Raw genomic sequence first — 18,101 nt, forward strand, 5'->3', positions numbered from 1 at the left:
ATGACATAATAAACACATGTTACAAACATGACAAAACACGTGACAATAAAGCCAACACCTTGTTGGTCAACACAACTGTTTGTAAACTAACATCACCAACGTTTAGTTAACCACTTATTTAAACGTTAATTACAACAACCCGGCTGGCACAGGCGTAACACCGTATCCCTGTTGCGACCATTGGCGTCCCATGGGCACAAGCCCGAGGAGTGTCCTGCACCTACCCCTAGGGCTTGTGCACCACGAGTTCAAGCGCACCTTTAGGCGAGTTAACCCTTGCAGCAGCCCACCAAACAACCACAACAAACAAGGAATGGGAGGGAGGGCGCGCTGTGCCCAACAAGGCTATCTTGTAGGTCTCTAGAAAAGAGGAGCGGTGGGTCACGATATACATTTTTTTAATTATTTTCTACTTTATTTTGCTTATGGTGAGCAAAAAAAGTGTTGGAGCCCTCCACCATACAGAATACAGCAAGCAAAATAAACCAAACATGTTAATATGGGCATGCTTATGCTTGAATATTCAAGTTTCCCCAAATACTGTAGGCACAGACATGCAGATAAGGATACCTGGTATGCAAATTAGGAAGCCCATCTAAACGCCCATGTGGGTAATGTACTTTGTGTCCTCGGCTATATTTTTCTGCCTATGGTTATTGCACATGGGAACAAATTCTGGAAACAAGGGGCTGAATTGTGGCTGGTCTTCTATTTTTGAATATTTGTCATTGACGTCGATCAGTCTGGAAAGGGTTTCAAAGCCATTTCTAAGGTTCTAGGACTCCAGCCAAGATGAGATCCATTAACTACAAATAGAGAAAACTAGGAATGGTGGTGAACGAGTGGCCAACTGACCCAACTATCTCCAGGAGCGTATCGACACATCTTGATGACCCCCTAGACTGCTGGGACAATACGTGGACCGAGTGAAAAGGAGAACTTTTTTGGAAGACCTGGGTCCTGTTACGTTTGGCGTTAAGCTAGCACAGCATTCCATAATAAGAACGTTAGTGTGATGTTCTGGGGCTGCTTCAGGACCCTCGGCCGCTTGGGCTAATTGATGGAACCATAAATTCTTCTCTACCAGAACATTCTAAAGGAGAATTTCCAGCCTTCAGTTTGTGACCTCAAGCGCGGCTGGGATATGCCGCAGGACAATGATCCGACGCTGGTGGGTCTGCTCTTGGTTTGGCCTAGGGCAGCTCCATAGAAATACACCATTAGCGGTAACATGTTTAGTTTCAGAAATTGTCCAGCAAAAAAACATTAAAGGGTGTTCTGTACCTAAATAAGTTACTGTATTTCAAATATATACTTTTTAAGGTCTGTTTCTATCACATCTCCTCTCTCCATTCTTGCATGGCATGCATACCAAATGGGAATGTTCTATAACCAACAAAATAAATTCTTCATACGAAAATGTGCATTTTTGTCTAAATGCACTTTATCTGTTCACTTGGAGCTTCCAGTTACCGCATTCCACATTAGAATAACCCTCTCGTAAAGCTTTCTGTCATGAGTATATAGTCCTCATTCCATAATTTCCCCCTAAACCTTATTTATTCGAATGACCCAAAACTTATTGCCATATTAGGTCCATATAGCTCAAAAAAAAAAAAATCCCCAAAAATCATGTTTTAACATTTAAAGGTCTGTGGTGTAGACTGTCAGAGATGTCTTGTTTGCTAATCTCCTGGCGGAAAGGTAACACTGCAGCGCTGCAGGTGCATGGAAGGTATTTTAAATATTCCCCACGGGCAATGACGCGCTCATTTATTCATTCTTCCAGAAATGTTACTACTAGAGTTTTTCTAGCGGCTTCACTGCTGTATTTGGCTTTGCAAATGTGTTGTTCCTCATAAAAATGCCACATTTTGTTTATTTACTTAACTTTTAATGATCAAAAATGTATTTTACTGGTTAAAAAAAAAAAAAAGACAAAATAATGACCCTATTTCAAATATCAAGTAAATGTTTTTTGGGGTTTTTTTTTTTTTGCGAAAAGGTGGAAATCCTAGTTAAGTACATAAAGTTGGCCATTTTATTTTTTTTCTGGGTAACAAAAAAATGCATTTATGGGGTTATTACTGACGATTGTAATTTGTTTTCTACTGCCAAAAAATCTATATATATATATATCGGTATATAGAAATCTAATAGCCATACAATGTCCTGGAGTGTAGATCCTTGGGCGTGTGTGGTAGAAATGGTATACATATTTTTGAATGTCGTTCAAATTTTTGAATCTTACAAAGCAGTTTTATAAAGGGAAAAAATATTAGCTGGTGCATTTTTTAATTCATTAATATTGGCTTTGCTTTTTCTTTTTTTTTTTTCTTTTCATTCAATTTTCCATCCTTATTTGTTAGTTACGTTAATTGTATGATATAATTAGTCAACCAAGTAATCCAGTTTACAAGCTTTGTAGGATTCTATAGCTGCCACTCAAGGAGAAGCCTGAGGCCTAAGTTACAAGTTTCCTCCATTCGTGTGACGGTCTCCATGGCTACTGGCTACATCTGCGGATAGGCCCGTCCTCCATTTACTGCTTAATTAAGAATTTCACGCTTGGTCCTTATCTGCCTCCGAGAACAAGAACTTTACTGTTTTAAAGAAATTCCTTGTTTGGGATGCTACACAAGGAACGTCTTTTTGTAGACATGACAGAATGGAGGGTTTTTTTATTCTTCTTCTTCTTTAAATACCCTCGTGGCAAGCGAGATGCCACCCTTCCATCAAAAATCATTAAATGGGGCAGAAATAACGAGCATGTAGCATATCAAAAGAAGAGATGTTTGCTCGAGCTAAGACGAGGGGGGGGGGGGGGAAGAAGTTATAAGGGCCTACGAGCTGCCGACACTTCAAAGGGAGATGGTCCGCCATGTCAGCAGACTGATAACGAATTATTTGTTCCCATTTGACTTATGCAAAAGGTCTGGTATGTTAGAATTCTCCGTCTCGCAGACGCAAGTACCCTCTCTCCTTGTTCATGCGTCAGCAGTTAGGCAGCTGGGCCCGAACTACATCAGTCAAAGCGGATAATCACTCGACTCTGCGTTAACAAAGGACACTTGTAGGGGGGTGGCCGGTAGGAGGTCTTCATTACAATAGGAACACAATTATTGCAGCTGCTAGGAGGGCTATAACTCTTCGTATAAAAAGCATGAGACCCTACGAACGAGGGGAAGTGGGAGTTTATTATTTATATTCTGACTTTTGGAAGCCCTGCTCCATGCCAGCGGGGGACCCCGGCAGCTGCCTGCGTGTCGGCTCCCTTCCAATAATTGTACATTCTGCCACGGGGTTAACTCACTTTTGACCCTGCTCTTTTTGCCGTCGGTGAATGGCTTGAAGAGGGGGCACTGTTAAATAGTGGCAGGGGTGCATTAAAAGCACTAACGAATGGTTATAAATTCAAATCAGATGCTCCGCCATAGAAAAGCGTGTCTCTCAATTCACACAGCCTTCACTCGGATGGGCCTGTCGGGGCACGAGGGTGTTATTCAGAAGCCGAGCAGCTGAAAACAAGGTCATCAATGACACTTTTTGTTGAGCATCAGATGCTCAACCAAGGGTCTTCGATCGCAGGGAAAGCTGTGCACCGAATAACCACATGAGAAAATAACGTGTGTTTTCTTTCTCCAGAAAGTGAAACTGAATAAATATAGAACAGCTGCTGCTTGCAATATAATGCCCATACATTTCCAGGTCGTAATTAAAAATAATAACTTAAAAAAAAAAATTAAAAATAAAAATAAAAAAATAAATAAATAAATATATATATATATAGTTAGAATATAATATACTTATGGCATTTGCAACTGATATTAAGCTTAATGTACACCTGAAATAAAAACAATTACTGGAGCATACTTTAAATACACCTTAAACGGTCTGTCAAATTACCGTATTTGCTCGATTATAAGACGACCCTGATTATAAGACGACCCCCCAAAATCTGAATATTAACTTAGGAAAAAAAGAAAAAGCCTGAATATAAGACGACCCTAAAGGAAAAAAGTTTTACCAGTAAATGTTAATTCATGTAAACTATTTTTTTTAATAAAAGCTATGATTGAGAAAAAAATTTTTTGTTTTTATTTCTTGTATTTTCCAACCTGTCCCCCAGTTACGCACATCTGCCCCCAGGCTTGCCACTCCAATATGGCACTGTGGCCCATGATATGCCTTTTAACCCTCTATATGCCACTGTGCCCCATGGTATGCCTTTTGACCCCCTATGTGCCACTCTGCCTCCAGAAATGCCTTATACCCCTATATGCCACTCTGCCTCCAGAAATGCCTTATACCCCTATATCCCATTCTGGCATTTAGGGGGTTAAAATGCATATTATGGGGCAGAGTGGCATATAGGTGTATAAGGCATTTCAGGAGGCAGAGTGCTCTATTAAATGCCCCCTTAACGCCACTCCAGAAATGCCCTATGCCCCCATTTAACACACACACACACACACACACACACACACACACACCCTATACCCCCATTTAACTAACACACACACACACACACTCTCCCCTCCCCTCCCCTCTCAGCCCTCTCTTACCGGTGCTTCCAGCCGGGGCAGCGGGTTGACGTCGCCTTCTGCTGCAGCCGGAAGGAGGTGGAGTTGGCAGCGGGGGTTTGTATCCGTCCGTCGCGTATACTTTCCCCGGCTGTCAGAGATCAGAGTTCCCCGCACCGGTGCGGGGAACTCTGATCTCTGACAGTCGGGGAAGGTTTGCGCGACGGACGCAGACAACCCCCGCTGCTAGCCACACCTCCTTCCGGCTGCAGCGGACGTTGTCTACGCGGATCGCGTAGACGTCAACCCGCTGCCCCGGCAATACAGCAGGAAGCACCGGTAAGTGTGTGTATGATGGGGGGGGGGGGTGAGACAGGAGGATCCAGGTCCCCTGCAGCGGTGCGGGGGATCTGGATCTTAGTCTCCTAATCAGACTCTATTTGAGGTCTGATTAGAAGACGACCCCGATTAGAAGACGAGGGGTATTTTTCAGAGCATTTGCTCTGAAAAAAACCTCGTCTTATAATCGAGCAAATACGGTATAATCCAGAGGCTGAATATTGTAAGTAATATTTTGTATAAATTAATCTTGAATAATGGTTAAGGACTGCGAAGGAAGAGACGTAAACATTGATATCCACTATTTTACATAGTAAAGAATTTAACACCAGTGGGAACACTCCTGTGCTGTAATATCAAACCAAAATGTTATTTTTCATTCTAATTTGTTATTATGATTTATTTTTATCGCATTAGCAGTATATGTAGGGCTTTTTCCTGTTAAAGTCTTAGATATTAGTGGAAAACATTTGATGTTTTTAGGTGCAGGAACTACACCCTAAAAGGTTCATTTTGAACAAACCCTATATTTAGGGATGTTAATGACATTTTTTTTTTTATCGTGGAGGCTGATGCGATACCTATACTAAATAATGGGTGCTTACAATACAGGTGTAGTTTTATTGGCCTTTCATGTCTACTTCAGTATTTTATTGTACATTTATTAAAAAAAATTTGCTTGTTTTTAAAGAATCTATTTTAGAAGTATTTCATTAAATCCCTATAGAATTAGAAGTAACGGCACAACTTGTTTACGCGATCAAAATGTATAACTGTTTGCTTTTTTAATTGTAAAAAAAAAAAAGTGTTAAATGGAAATATAAAAAAATATTAAAACTTGAGACCGGCTTTCTAATATATATATATTGAAGCTGGAATAACAAAACAAATACTGAAATGTTCCTTTTACCAAACCGGTGGAAATATTTGATACCATGCAATCACTATTTCTGTTCTTCATTAAAAAAAAAAAAACACTTGTATTAACAAAATATATAAATGGGGGATAGTTGGTTTTTGCTTCTACTGGAATTAAAAATGACACGAAAAAGCTGCTAAAAATTGGAACATGACAGCCATTGTCCACGTTTTTTGATTGTATGGCAAATTTTGATTAGAATCAGATTTTTAATTTACCTTTTCTTGTCTCCTGTTCCCCTGAATTTGCTTATCCTGATCGGCTTTTCAACTTGTATTTAAAGTCTTGTTTAAGTCTTTGTAGAATATTAACAACTAGCATGGAAAACAGAAAATACAAGTGAATAGTCGACTGCCCCAAATGGCCATAACATAATTGAAAGTAAACTTCAGTTTTTAATAAGTTTTCTGCTGTATTAAAGCATTTTTTGCAGATAAGTTCACATTGACCTTTAACAAAACGAAAACCTTTTAATATTTGTCTATATATATATTTTTTTATTTTCCAACATTAGAAATATTAAATTGATAAACGCTACTTTTTTTTTTTTATAAATTGAGAATTATTTTCTTTTAAATGTACTCGCATAAATAAAAATTAGTAGATCACAAAATTGCATGAAAAGTCTTAGTAAAGTCCATCCTCTAGCCATGCCCCTTTAAAAAAAAATAAAAAAAAAAAAAAACCCAAAAAACTTTTTGGCCATTTCAAATGTTGACAGGTATGCTCTCTCATCATTCTTGGGCTCCTAAATGATGTCATACTCAACTTTATCACAAGAGGGCGCTAAAGTGTGACTATTGCACAGTCTTTAGGCGTTCAATTGCCTGGAGCAAACATATGTTTGCCTGGGGCTAAAACAAAACGAACTCATTTTCGCTTTATTCCCCAGTAGCCAAGCCTGCCCCGCCTGTAAATTCCGTACTGGGACCACGGGGCTGACCCCGCACTGTATTACTTTGAAATATTTAAGGACGTTCCATCTATATAGAAGGATGTGTAGAGAAGACAGTTTGTCTGGATAAGAAGTAACGTTGAGTTATCTATTTTTGTAAGAAGTATGATTTACTGTTTGAAGGTGTTCATTGTCATAGGACGGTTTGTTTTTTTAATGTTGCAATTGCACCTCCCATTCGATATTCTGATTTAAGATATTCTTCGCATGCAATATTCTCAAAGAATGTCTGTTAGCTGTTAATGCTTGGAATCATTCAGTCCAGCGAGTCTTGATGTCAACCGTAGGTCCTTTCCACCACTGCAGCTCGTCGACTGCGTTTTTTGTTGATCTCAGATGCTTTGGAGGTATATAGGAGGACAACTAAAGGTCTCGCAGCCATAGTCTGAAAGACCACAACGCTCTTTCATGGCATATGGTACCCGCGGCTTGTGAATTCACTTTAGGACCTACATCTGTGAAGCCAATTCTTACCAATCCATTGCTTCAGTTGCTCGTTCTGTTTGTGGAGGTTCTCTTTTATTGTTTTCCTTCTATGTTATACTTTTTTTTTTTCTTGGGAGAACTATTTATTGATCTGTTAAAAAGAAGAATGGACAAATGTTTGTGTCAGAAAAAAGCAAAGGATGACTATGTAGAGAAAACAGCGGTGTAAATAGGAAAGCCATCAGGATTCTCTTTCATAGGCCCTGGAAATCTTCTGAAAAGTTCCACTTCAGTTTATTTGGGCATGAAAATGAAAAAGCACACAATCCTAGATCATTCTCCCATTTTATCAGATTCAATCTGTATATATCCGTTTCATTCCATAGTTGCGTCCATTGAATTACCGAATCTGAATTATCAAAAAAAAAAATTTACAAAATTCTACTAACAGCTTTGTGAAGCATTATATCAGTAACACAAAGGATAACCGAATAAATATGTATTTTTCATGATTACATTATGCATATGAGATTCAACAAAGGGTCCCAAAACTAAATCCCCATCCCGATTTCGTCCCCAGAAGAATTTTGGTCTCAACAAATGCCTTTCGAGCCTCCAAGAAATTTGACCCTCATCCATCCATGTTTGATAGCATAGTGCTTACAGAAAATAATGCATATGCAGTCATCTATCTTCACCATAAAAAAACAAAAACTTCATACTCCCTGGGATAGGTTTTTATTAACTTCCCACTTGTATTGTTCTCCATTAGTTTATAAAGTGAAATTTTGATAAGATCCTTATTTCTGTGGAGTGTTTTTTTCCTGACAGAATCTGATGATTGTCAAGAAGAAACTTAAATATCCCATTGGTGAAGAATTAAATTGGTCGCATTGTGAGGTTTGGATATGGTATGGAATATTGCATGTTCTAGATCCTACACTTCCAGAATTACATGGCGAGAACATTTAGGAATCTTCTGTGTGCCGTAGATTCAGTAAACTGTGGCCTGTCTATTCGAAGGTGTTTTGGTATTGGATTTGTCAGAAGGAACCTCATGGACATCTATCGAAGTACTCTTCCCCCCCCCACACATATTAGTTCAGTTGACCCTCCATGTTGCTGAGTTTTTAATTGGAGCCATCAGGGTGCCTGGAATAACTAAATACATTTTTTTAAATGATCTATTTCTTTTTTTTATTCATTAACGTAACATGGGAAATCATGGGATATTTAGCTTAAAAGTTTAACTCGGGGAAGCTGAGATCTGTGGCATAAGGTGACGCCTTTCGAGTCAAGTACTCAATCTCCCAGGCATTGACATGGCAAGCTCCCAGTATCCATCAAGTGGCAGAGAGGTAACAATAGGGAGGAATAATCATGCAGATCACAAGAACAAGATTTAAAGATTGCGGCTCCTATGGTATACACATATGGTGGGTTTCTAATACATATATTTAGTTGAATTTGGATACACATACTGCAGAGAGAGGACGCATTAGTAGAGAGCTCTGTGCCATCAATAACTCAGACCTCCGTATTATGTTGGCTATTAGAAGACCCTATGGGCCGCTGACATAAGCCTTCATGGTAAGCCTTGGCCCAGGACAACTAGCCCTTATGCCCTGCGTTAAAGCCAGCCCTGAATATAGGGATATTTTGTGAAAGCGGTCCCTTTGATTTAAATGTTAACGATCGACTACATTGGTGCAGAAGTGAGAGATGGAACTAGATTATAACCAAAAGCCACCAGGTATGGAAGCGCTTACCGAATCCATCACGCGTTTGTGCATAACACAAGCAGACCTCCAGCTTTTAACCATATATCTTATTCCTATAACCCCCCCCCCACCGTGCGCCCACCTTCCTCCGGCAAACAATTGCATCGTGCAGCTCACCTCTTGAGATATTTTATTTGTAACCACGGGGGTAACACTTTATATAAACTAAGCATCAATCAATGTTAAGATATAATGGGATTTTACAACAACATTAACAGAAATGATAAATACGCCGGCATGTTCCAGGGCAATCGCGGTTTGGAAACTATTCCGTTCGAGCTTCAGGGTACAAAGTCAAACAAAACAATGGGTATCGTGAGGCATATTCTAAAGATTGCTCTTTTGAAACAGACCTTTGGGCAAAATCTGTATGAATTGGAGGATTAGTAATGCTGGGGCACAGAGACACCTTTCAGGATATGGATGGCCATGCGCCACTACCAATATAATCCTCTTGGTCATCATCGGAACATATTAGTAACAAGTGATGTAATTTATTTAGTGTTCTATCTTGGTAATGCATTCTGGGCTTTGTGTTTTAGCCCGGTAGATGGCTGTAAGCTCTATAAGTGCTCAACAAAATAGCTACTGGCATGTAATACATTAGAAATCTCTAGTTTTCCCTTATTTATCATTATGCAGTATTCTTCATTACACTTTAACGCATGGAATGGTAATTCAATAGGAATTTATACATCTGGGATACATTAGAGCAGCAGTGGTCTCCTGGACGCTGCAGCATACCCTTCAGGTGTCCAAATCGGTGAGGAGGAGCAGAACCGGCTCCACATGTGGGTGGGAGCACCAAGAAAAGTGGGTCTGTGTGGCTACTGCCCACCATTTCGGAATAACCACAGGAACCTGGGACTGTGCCATGAAAACCCAGACTGTCGGAAGATATGCTGTAGAGTGTATATGTTCACATATATATAATCCACGAAACTAAAAGAAATTGAATATAACTTTTATTTACTCTTCATTATAACCATGAAATCCCGACCACTCAGTCATTCTTACAAATTATGAAGGGAATGCGGTTGATAAAACTGTGTAACTAGCCTAGATTTTGCATTTTCAAGATCATTAATAAAAACACAAGCCTTGGCTAAAAAATATATATATAATAATTACTCGCGATCTCCATACAGTTTACCTCTTCTTTATCACTGGGGTGGGAAAGATGGTATAGAAAATTCCTGTTCTAAACCCACCGATTATTATAATAAACCCAATGGGAATAGCGCATGCTGGCTTCATCAGAAGAATTGTATTTGAGTATGAGTATGTGTATGTGTGTGCGTATGTATGTAATATATATTGTTCTCATTCTTATGTAGATTGGTGGAGTTAAGCAGTATGTGATACTTTATAATGTTACGCTATACATTATTTTACACGAGCCGATAGATCATTTAAAAAGCTTTCAAATATACTGCCTATATTGCCGAAAATATTAGTTAAAAATGGAACTTTTTTCTTTCGAGGGGAATTAATGGTGCAACATTTTATGGATTTTCTCCCTCCACCCCCAGGTAATTAAATATAAACTTTGTATTTTAATGATTTGTAGTCATTTGATAAATGGGGACATATATTTTTTAAAAAACCTTATACGCAATTCTCATAGTAAGCTCCTGGGCAATCTTTATTTCGGGGGGTGGGGGGAGCAAGCAACTGAATGAAGAAATGCTACTTATATCACAATGTAATTTGATTATGATCAGTATATGAGTTTTAGGAATGTGTCCAAAATTCCGTGTGTTCTAGATCTAGAATACATGATATTTGTTTGTTGAGGTAGTTTTCAGATGAGAGTGTAATTTGTAAGAGTTTAATTTGAATAGTTTTCCATGAATTTAAAAAAAAAAAAAAAGAACAAATAGGGCAATGCGGCAGATTCAGGATTTGAAGTCAAATGGGTTGATTGGATGGTCCAGCATCTACTGTCAACATCTAGGATGGCTATTAATAATACAATGAATTGATAGATATGAATCGTATGCTTTACCTGTTCCATATTCCATACATTTGAGCAGTTATGGCGATCCTAAGCATTCAGTGGCCCTTACAATTAGTAAACACGTGTGAAGGTGACCATCTCACGATGGTGTTTGGATCTTCTGTCCATCCACCACAACCTGTCCCAGCAGTCTTTTAAAGATACACTCCAGCCACCGTATGCACTTTAAAGCAAGTGTTACCTTGCAATTAGTTTTTTTGTTTTCTCATGCAAATGTATAGGGGGGATGACGGGAACCCTCGCTATACATTTTGGATGTTTACCTCTCTGCCCAGCTCTAGTACCCCGCAGGAGATACGTTTTGGCTGAATCCATCTCCTGCTCGGGACGGAGCAAGTGAGAAGTACCAGCGCCCGGTTGGCTTCTGTGATCGGACATGGGAGATTTCTATGGGGGTCTACTGAGACCCTCAATGCACATGGGCATTTGGCAAGTGGCCAGAATAATCATGTCTGGGGAGTTCCCAGTGCTGCTCTCTCTCCTACCAATATATGAGGCAGGAAGAAGTTGCCGTAAAAATATTATAGGTATATATAGGTGTTGGCGCATAAACTTCAAGTCATTTTTATATGTGCATGGTTTCTATGGGAACTATGGGGGAAAATTAAACCAAAAAAAGATTGATGTGAAGCAAATGGCTCCTAAATTATGCAGAGTATTTTAACAGAGAAAGTGACTCCAATATTCCCAGCGTTCAAAATGATGGAAAATCAGAAAAAAAATTACTGATTCCCAAGGACTCGATACGTGTTTCATTTTTATAAAATTTTATTTTGATTTTATTAAAAAATCCATATAACAGGTTTTAATAATTATACATAACTGCATTTGATATTTAAGTTGATTTTTACTTAAACATATAAATTGTGCAAGGAAACATCATTCTTAAGCTGGAAAATGTTTAGCTTGTTCAGAATTTGCCGGCAGATCAGACGTAGTTTGGCCAAAATACAGTAACGTTCCCTTACTTTCTGCTCATGGGATGCTCTATGTTTTACTCTTTATTGCTTGATTCTGGAGGTTTTTAATATGCTTGCGAGAAATGCGGTGAATTTAGATGTTTTTGCAGAATTTCCTGCAGGAAGAATGTCTTTTTTTTTTTTTTATTCTTTTTTTTTTATATATATATATATAAAAAAAGTATCAGTAATTTAAAGTGGATATTTGTGAATAATACTGAATCATACCCCCACCCCAACACCTCACTCTACGCAAAGGGCCAGCTTCGGAGCGCCATACCTCCCCGATCTCCCCAACCGGCCGGTGATCTCCCGTGGCTGCAAAAGTAGGACAATGGGACTGTTTTACAGAAAATTATACAGTTGGGAGGTATGCTGGGTATCTTCACACACTTAGCAAGTCTTTTTAAGGTGAAGTCAGAAGCCGTTTACTTAAATCTTGCGGAGCTTGGCCGTGGCTGTTGTGTCTTTTAATTTCCGGGCCTGACGGATCATCTTGAAGCCTCGCTTATTCCCTTATATGTGATATCCTCTTGTATTTTGTAACCATTTGACTACAAAGCATAATTAATAATTTCAGAGACCCCTAAAATAATAGCGCTTGACATTTAGCGGATATAGATATCTGCAGATTGTTTCCATTTGTCTTTGATGTTGTTCGCCGTTTCCGAATAAATCAGATTTTTTAAAGAAATATATTAAAGCAGGATTGCAGGAGCCAGACCGAGCAAATTATCTGCAGATGGTCAGAACGCCGGAGAAACGCAGAATTATTAATAGACACCGAGATTATCTGATAGCGAGCGTTCTTGGCGATCCTTTCCAACCGTTTCCGGAATCGTTCCCGGCAGATGTGTGATATGTGTTTGTTTTTTTCTATATTTAAGTCGCAGGTGAAGGGCTTGTACGAGTGACGCTTTCCGCGGAGGGACGCGGGCCGGCGACCCCAGCAGCAGGTGCGGAATTGTCTGTTTTCACTGAATAAATGCATATTATCTTGTAAAATAAAAAATATATATTTCCTACCCAACCCCCCCCTTGTACTGGAAGTGGATGAGTCCACCCACCGCCATATTCAAATTGCCACCTCGCTTCACAATTTTGCCACTCTAGCCTATAACCTAAGGACCGCAATCACATGGTCCCAATTTCATTCTCAGGTGTCTGGGACAATACATACTGTGCATGTGCAGAGCTGTGTTCATGTGCAGAGCTGTGTGCATGTGCAGAGCTGTGTGCATGTGCAGAGGCTCTACCTACCATGCTCCGCCCCCTGACATTCACCGGGGGAGGGGGTATGCTCCACCCATGTTACAAATCCCTTGGATGGTCAAGGAGAGATCTCCCCAACCACCCCATAACCTTACTGCCCAGAAAAGCGCTGCCCGTAACATCGGCACAGTGCAGAGAAATCAGGACTTCCTTGGGAAAACTAGGACTGTTGGAAGGAGCGTAATTCCATATGACCCAACATTTAAAACACTGAAGAGGGCGTTGTGGTCATAAGCATGGCTGCATATACAAACGGCAGATCGTTTATATATCAACAATGTCTAAACGGCAAAGGATTTATGTATCAGTATTATTATTGGTACTAGTATTTAGTAGTAGGATTAACCAAACCACGCTCCCCAGCCCAGAGTCTAAACGCACTCAGCCACGGGACGCATAATCACCTCCGATTTAACCGTAATTCTCCTTCCTTGAATTGTTTAGTAACTTAAGGTTTAAATATTATGAAATGTCATCAAATGTCTGCGTTAAATGTCTCAATCTTGTCAGAAACGTGTTTATTTAATCGCGCCGCTTCTTCATATTCTTATTTTTGGAAAAGGGTTTTATTTTGACACCAACTTGAAATAACATCCCTCGCATGGGTAGGGCTGCCGTGAAATCATACCACAAATTATTGCTCGTCTATGTCAATCATGAAATAACTGAAATAACGTCTTTTCACAACTACAATATTTATTTTATAGTCATTAGATTCTAAATTATATATATATATATATATATATATATATATATATTTATACATATAATTTGAGTAGATAGGTGTAGCCAGATATAGATAAAGAAGGTAGATTATAGGTAGATCAGTATATGGGTACATATAGATATAGAACATATACATTTTAGGTAGACACAGATACCTAAAGACAGACTATAGATAGATATCCGAGCTCTCACAACATAGGCAGATGGATGGAATTACCCCGCTAATACCTCCAATTAGTTTTCTATGAATTTCTATTTTCCAGCGCCAAGCCCGTTACCTCATCCGGCTTTAAAGTGGTCCCTTCCGCAGTCTTGGGACGGAGTCGGGGAAGGGTGGGGAGGATTTGGAGCGAGGATCCCACAGACTGGAGATGATGTCATCATCTTACCAAGTGAGTCAATTTAAAACAAGCTTACATGAGCTCACCGCCTTGACCGTAAGATCGCTTATTGGAGGTGGTTGTTTTATATTTTGACTACAATTATTTTGCTTTGGGCTTGCAAATATTTTTATTATTTTTTTTGAAATGTAATTTAATTTTTTATTTTTTTATTTTTTTTACAAACCACCCAGTCTCTGCTGGAACGAGCGAGTCTCTTTGCCCGTAATATGTTATCTCTTGCAGATGTAAGGGACTTTTTTTTTTTTTTTTAAGGTGGAAAATGAGCAGTAAATGTGCGGGATATTAATCATTCCATTACCGAGGTACTTGGCAAATCACTACAACCTCCCTCTGGCTTAAAAGGAATAAAAAGTGTATTATCTGATATGTCATTTTGATTGATCTAAGAAAATAGGGATTTTACAATCTTTACTTCGGTTTCGCTGTCCCCTTTTTTTTTTTTTTTGTTCCCTTTTTATGATTTAGTTTTGCTAGAATTATGCGTTCATTACAGACAGGAAGTCAAAATATTTTACTCTCTCGGCAAAAAGACAAAGGATGGTACAATATAAACTACCAAATTAACCCTTTGGGGCCTGGCTGGAAACACTATATTCTCATTAGAGCTGGCGACTGTAAAAAAAAATTTGATATATATATATTTATTTATTTATTTAATTTAAAAAATAAAATACAGAATTAAAAGAGCTTTCATAGCCCACAGCTGTTTGTAAATGAATCCAGGATATAAAATGTACATTTTAAAAATATATGAGCTTTGCAAAAAAAAATCTTTCACATAAATATAAGAAAATTAATAGCCATCAAATACCATTCAAAAAACACGTATCTGTGGCATAGGAGTTTTTATTTTAAATATTGGGGATAACGTCACTATATATGGCCATATATTGCTTTGCCCGCCACTAATTTTTCACAGCTATATTGCTTTACTAGGGAGCTGAATCGGTGGGACTGAACCACATTTTAACCCTTTGATACTCTAAAGCCGTCTCTGGACTCCATTAATGAGGCACCTGTGCGGCAGGTGGGCTGCTCAGTAGTGGCAGGTTAAGCTATATACGGCCATACAGTGTGACGGAATCACCAATATTTATGCTTCGGGTGTTTTTTGAATGGTATTCGCTGGGGATGCGCTGATTTCTTGCTCTTTCTACTTATTGGTCATTATTATTTTTAGGGAATCTGAATGTGAATTTGCCTTTTATGCTCTTCAGGCTGTGCTCCCCTTTCTGTACATATCTTTTACATAAATATGAGTTTTGTTTCTTTGATAAAAAAATTGCACTGCATAGTTTCGATTCTAAACATTGATTGGGTTGCGGGTGTAAACATACCTAGGAACTTTCTAAAAGAGCTGTCCCTGAGACCCTTGACATATTAAGCCTGTAATAGCCCATCATTAATATTCTACGCAGTGACTCGCCAAACATGTTACCCAAATGGCTGTAATACCGGTCCTCATGGAAACCTTGACTTCTCATTATTAAAGATACACAATTGAGTCACCTGCATTCAATCAGAGATATTGACCATGGCATACTGGGAGCAAAAGCACCTCTTGGGAGTCTTGTATATAATCACAGTGGGGTAGAACGGGGAAGGAGTTGGTTCCAGAATGTGTTCCCAGGTATGGTAGTAAGGTACACAGTCCTTTTTGAGACCCAGGTTCCTCTCTCCCTCCTTCCTCCCCTGATGTCCCTTTTTTCTAGGAGCTTAGAATGTTTGCTGGGTTTGGGTGTATCACCGTGTACCCTTAACCCCTTCCCTTTCATACACCTCATGTGACCAGTAAATCTTCAGTTGAGGGGTTTTCTGCAGGGAGCAAATCGGAAATCTTGCGGCCCAGCAGGGGCTAAATGCCTTGGCCCCATGTCCATCCCACAGTCTCACTCATTGCTCCATCCATCACTCTGCCTTAAGATCTTCCCATAAGCACACCTTGTGAGAACTGGGGCAAGCCTATGGGTAGGGGCATCTGGGTTAATTTCTTTATGGCCCCCCTATAACTAGCACACATGCATACTGACACACAAAATCTCTTAAACACCCACTCACTCTACCACCGTACACTTACATGCACACGCTTTCTCCTGCTGCTCCTCTCCCCCTCCCAAGCATGACCAACCCTAGGCTCACCAACACTATACACGGACAAACTCACGATAACATTATACGCTGACACCCACACACACTCATGCTAACACCATACACTTGGTGTTACACCATACTGACATAACACAAACTCACTAACATCACATGCTAACCCCATACACCAATACACACATGCAAATGCCATACAGTAACACACACAACACACTATGCACACATGCCAACACTACACTCTTATATACATTCACATGTACATGATGGCATAATGTAGGAAACTTAGAATGGTCTACAGCAGGGGTGGGCAATTAATTTTCCCATGGGGCCACATGAGAAATTGGAATGGTTTTAGAGGGCCAGACCTCTACAAACTACAAACTCCGAAGCCTTGTCCATTTTGTTAACTTATGTGCTGTTTAATAAAGTTATTCAAGCCTACGTCATTGGTAGAGGTGCTTGAATAAGTAAGGCCTGAATAACTATTAGCACAGCACAGAAGTGAACAAAATGAACAAGGCTTCGGAGTGCATACCGTATTTTTCGCTCTATAAGACGCACCTGCTGATAAGACGCACCTAGATTTTAGAGGAGAAAAAAAAGGAAAAAATATTTTGAGCTAAAAAATGGGCTAAAATATTTATTACAATAACTGAATAAGCTATGAACACAGTAAGACACACACAGACACAGTAAGACACACACAGACACAGTGAGACACACACAGACACAGTGAGACACACACAGACACAGTGAGACACACACAGACACAGTGAGACACACACAGACACACACAGACACAGTAAGACACACACAGACACAGTGAGACACACACAGACACAGTAAGACACACACAGACACAGTGAGACACACACAGACACAGTGAGACACACACAGACACAGTGAGACACACACAGACACAGTGAGACACACACAGACACAGTAAGACACACACAGACACAGTGAGACACACACAGACACAGTGAGACACACACAGACACAGTGAGACACACACAGACACAGTGAGACACACACAGACACAGTGAGACACACACAGACACAGTGAGACACACACAGACACAGTGAGACACACACAGACACAGTAAGACACAGTAAGACAGACACAGTAAGATACACACACACACACAGTAAGACACACACACACAGTAAGACCTCCCTCCCTAACCCCCCTTCTCAGTATCTCCCCTCTAACTCCCTAACCCCCCCTTCTCAGTATCTCCCCCCCCCCGCCCCGGTCACTTACCTTAAACTCCTGTGTTGGAAGCGTGAGGCGTTTGTCTCGGGTGCCGGCGCTTCACTGCTGATCGCCGGCGTCTGACGTCATATGCCGGCGCCCAGCGTAAAGCGCCGGCACCCGAGACAAACGCTTCCAACACAGGAGTTTAAGGTAAGTGACCGGGGCGGGGGGGGGACACCGGACTCATTGGTGAGTCACCAGGACACTCTTTGCGGGCCGGTCCGAGCTATTCAGCGGGCCGGATGTGGCCCGCGGGCCGTGCTTTGCCCAGGTCTGGTCTACAGTGTGGGGTGCTATGCTGTCAGAGAAAGAGGTTGTGGTTCTTCCATCTTCAGAAGGATATCAACATTTTTTGGGAGAGTGTAGGGAGGGCGTCTACAATGTTGATTAGTTTACGGGATTAAAATTATCAA

At 40.0% G+C, this 18,101-nt stretch overlaps 1 protein-coding gene across 1 annotated transcript in view; it reads left to right on the forward strand.

Annotated features, from left to right (window-relative positions):
• Positions 1-18,101, forward strand: part of PKHD1 (PKHD1 ciliary IPT domain containing fibrocystin/polyductin) — a 168,111-nt gene that overhangs the window by 102,295 nt on the left and 47,715 nt on the right. Inside the window, exon 47 of the mRNA XM_089499223.1 lies at positions 14,184-14,312. Within this exon, the coding sequence (XP_089355349.1) occupies positions 14,184-14,312 (129 nt within the window). The remainder of the gene's footprint in view (positions 1-14,183; positions 14,313-18,101) is intronic.

This window comes from Sceloporus occidentalis, unplaced genomic scaffold, assembly GCF_023333645.1.
Source record: "Sceloporus occidentalis isolate IW3139 unplaced genomic scaffold, rSceOcc1.0.p SCAF_131, whole genome shotgun sequence".
NCBI lineage: Eukaryota > Metazoa > Chordata > Lepidosauria > Squamata > Phrynosomatidae > Sceloporus > Sceloporus occidentalis.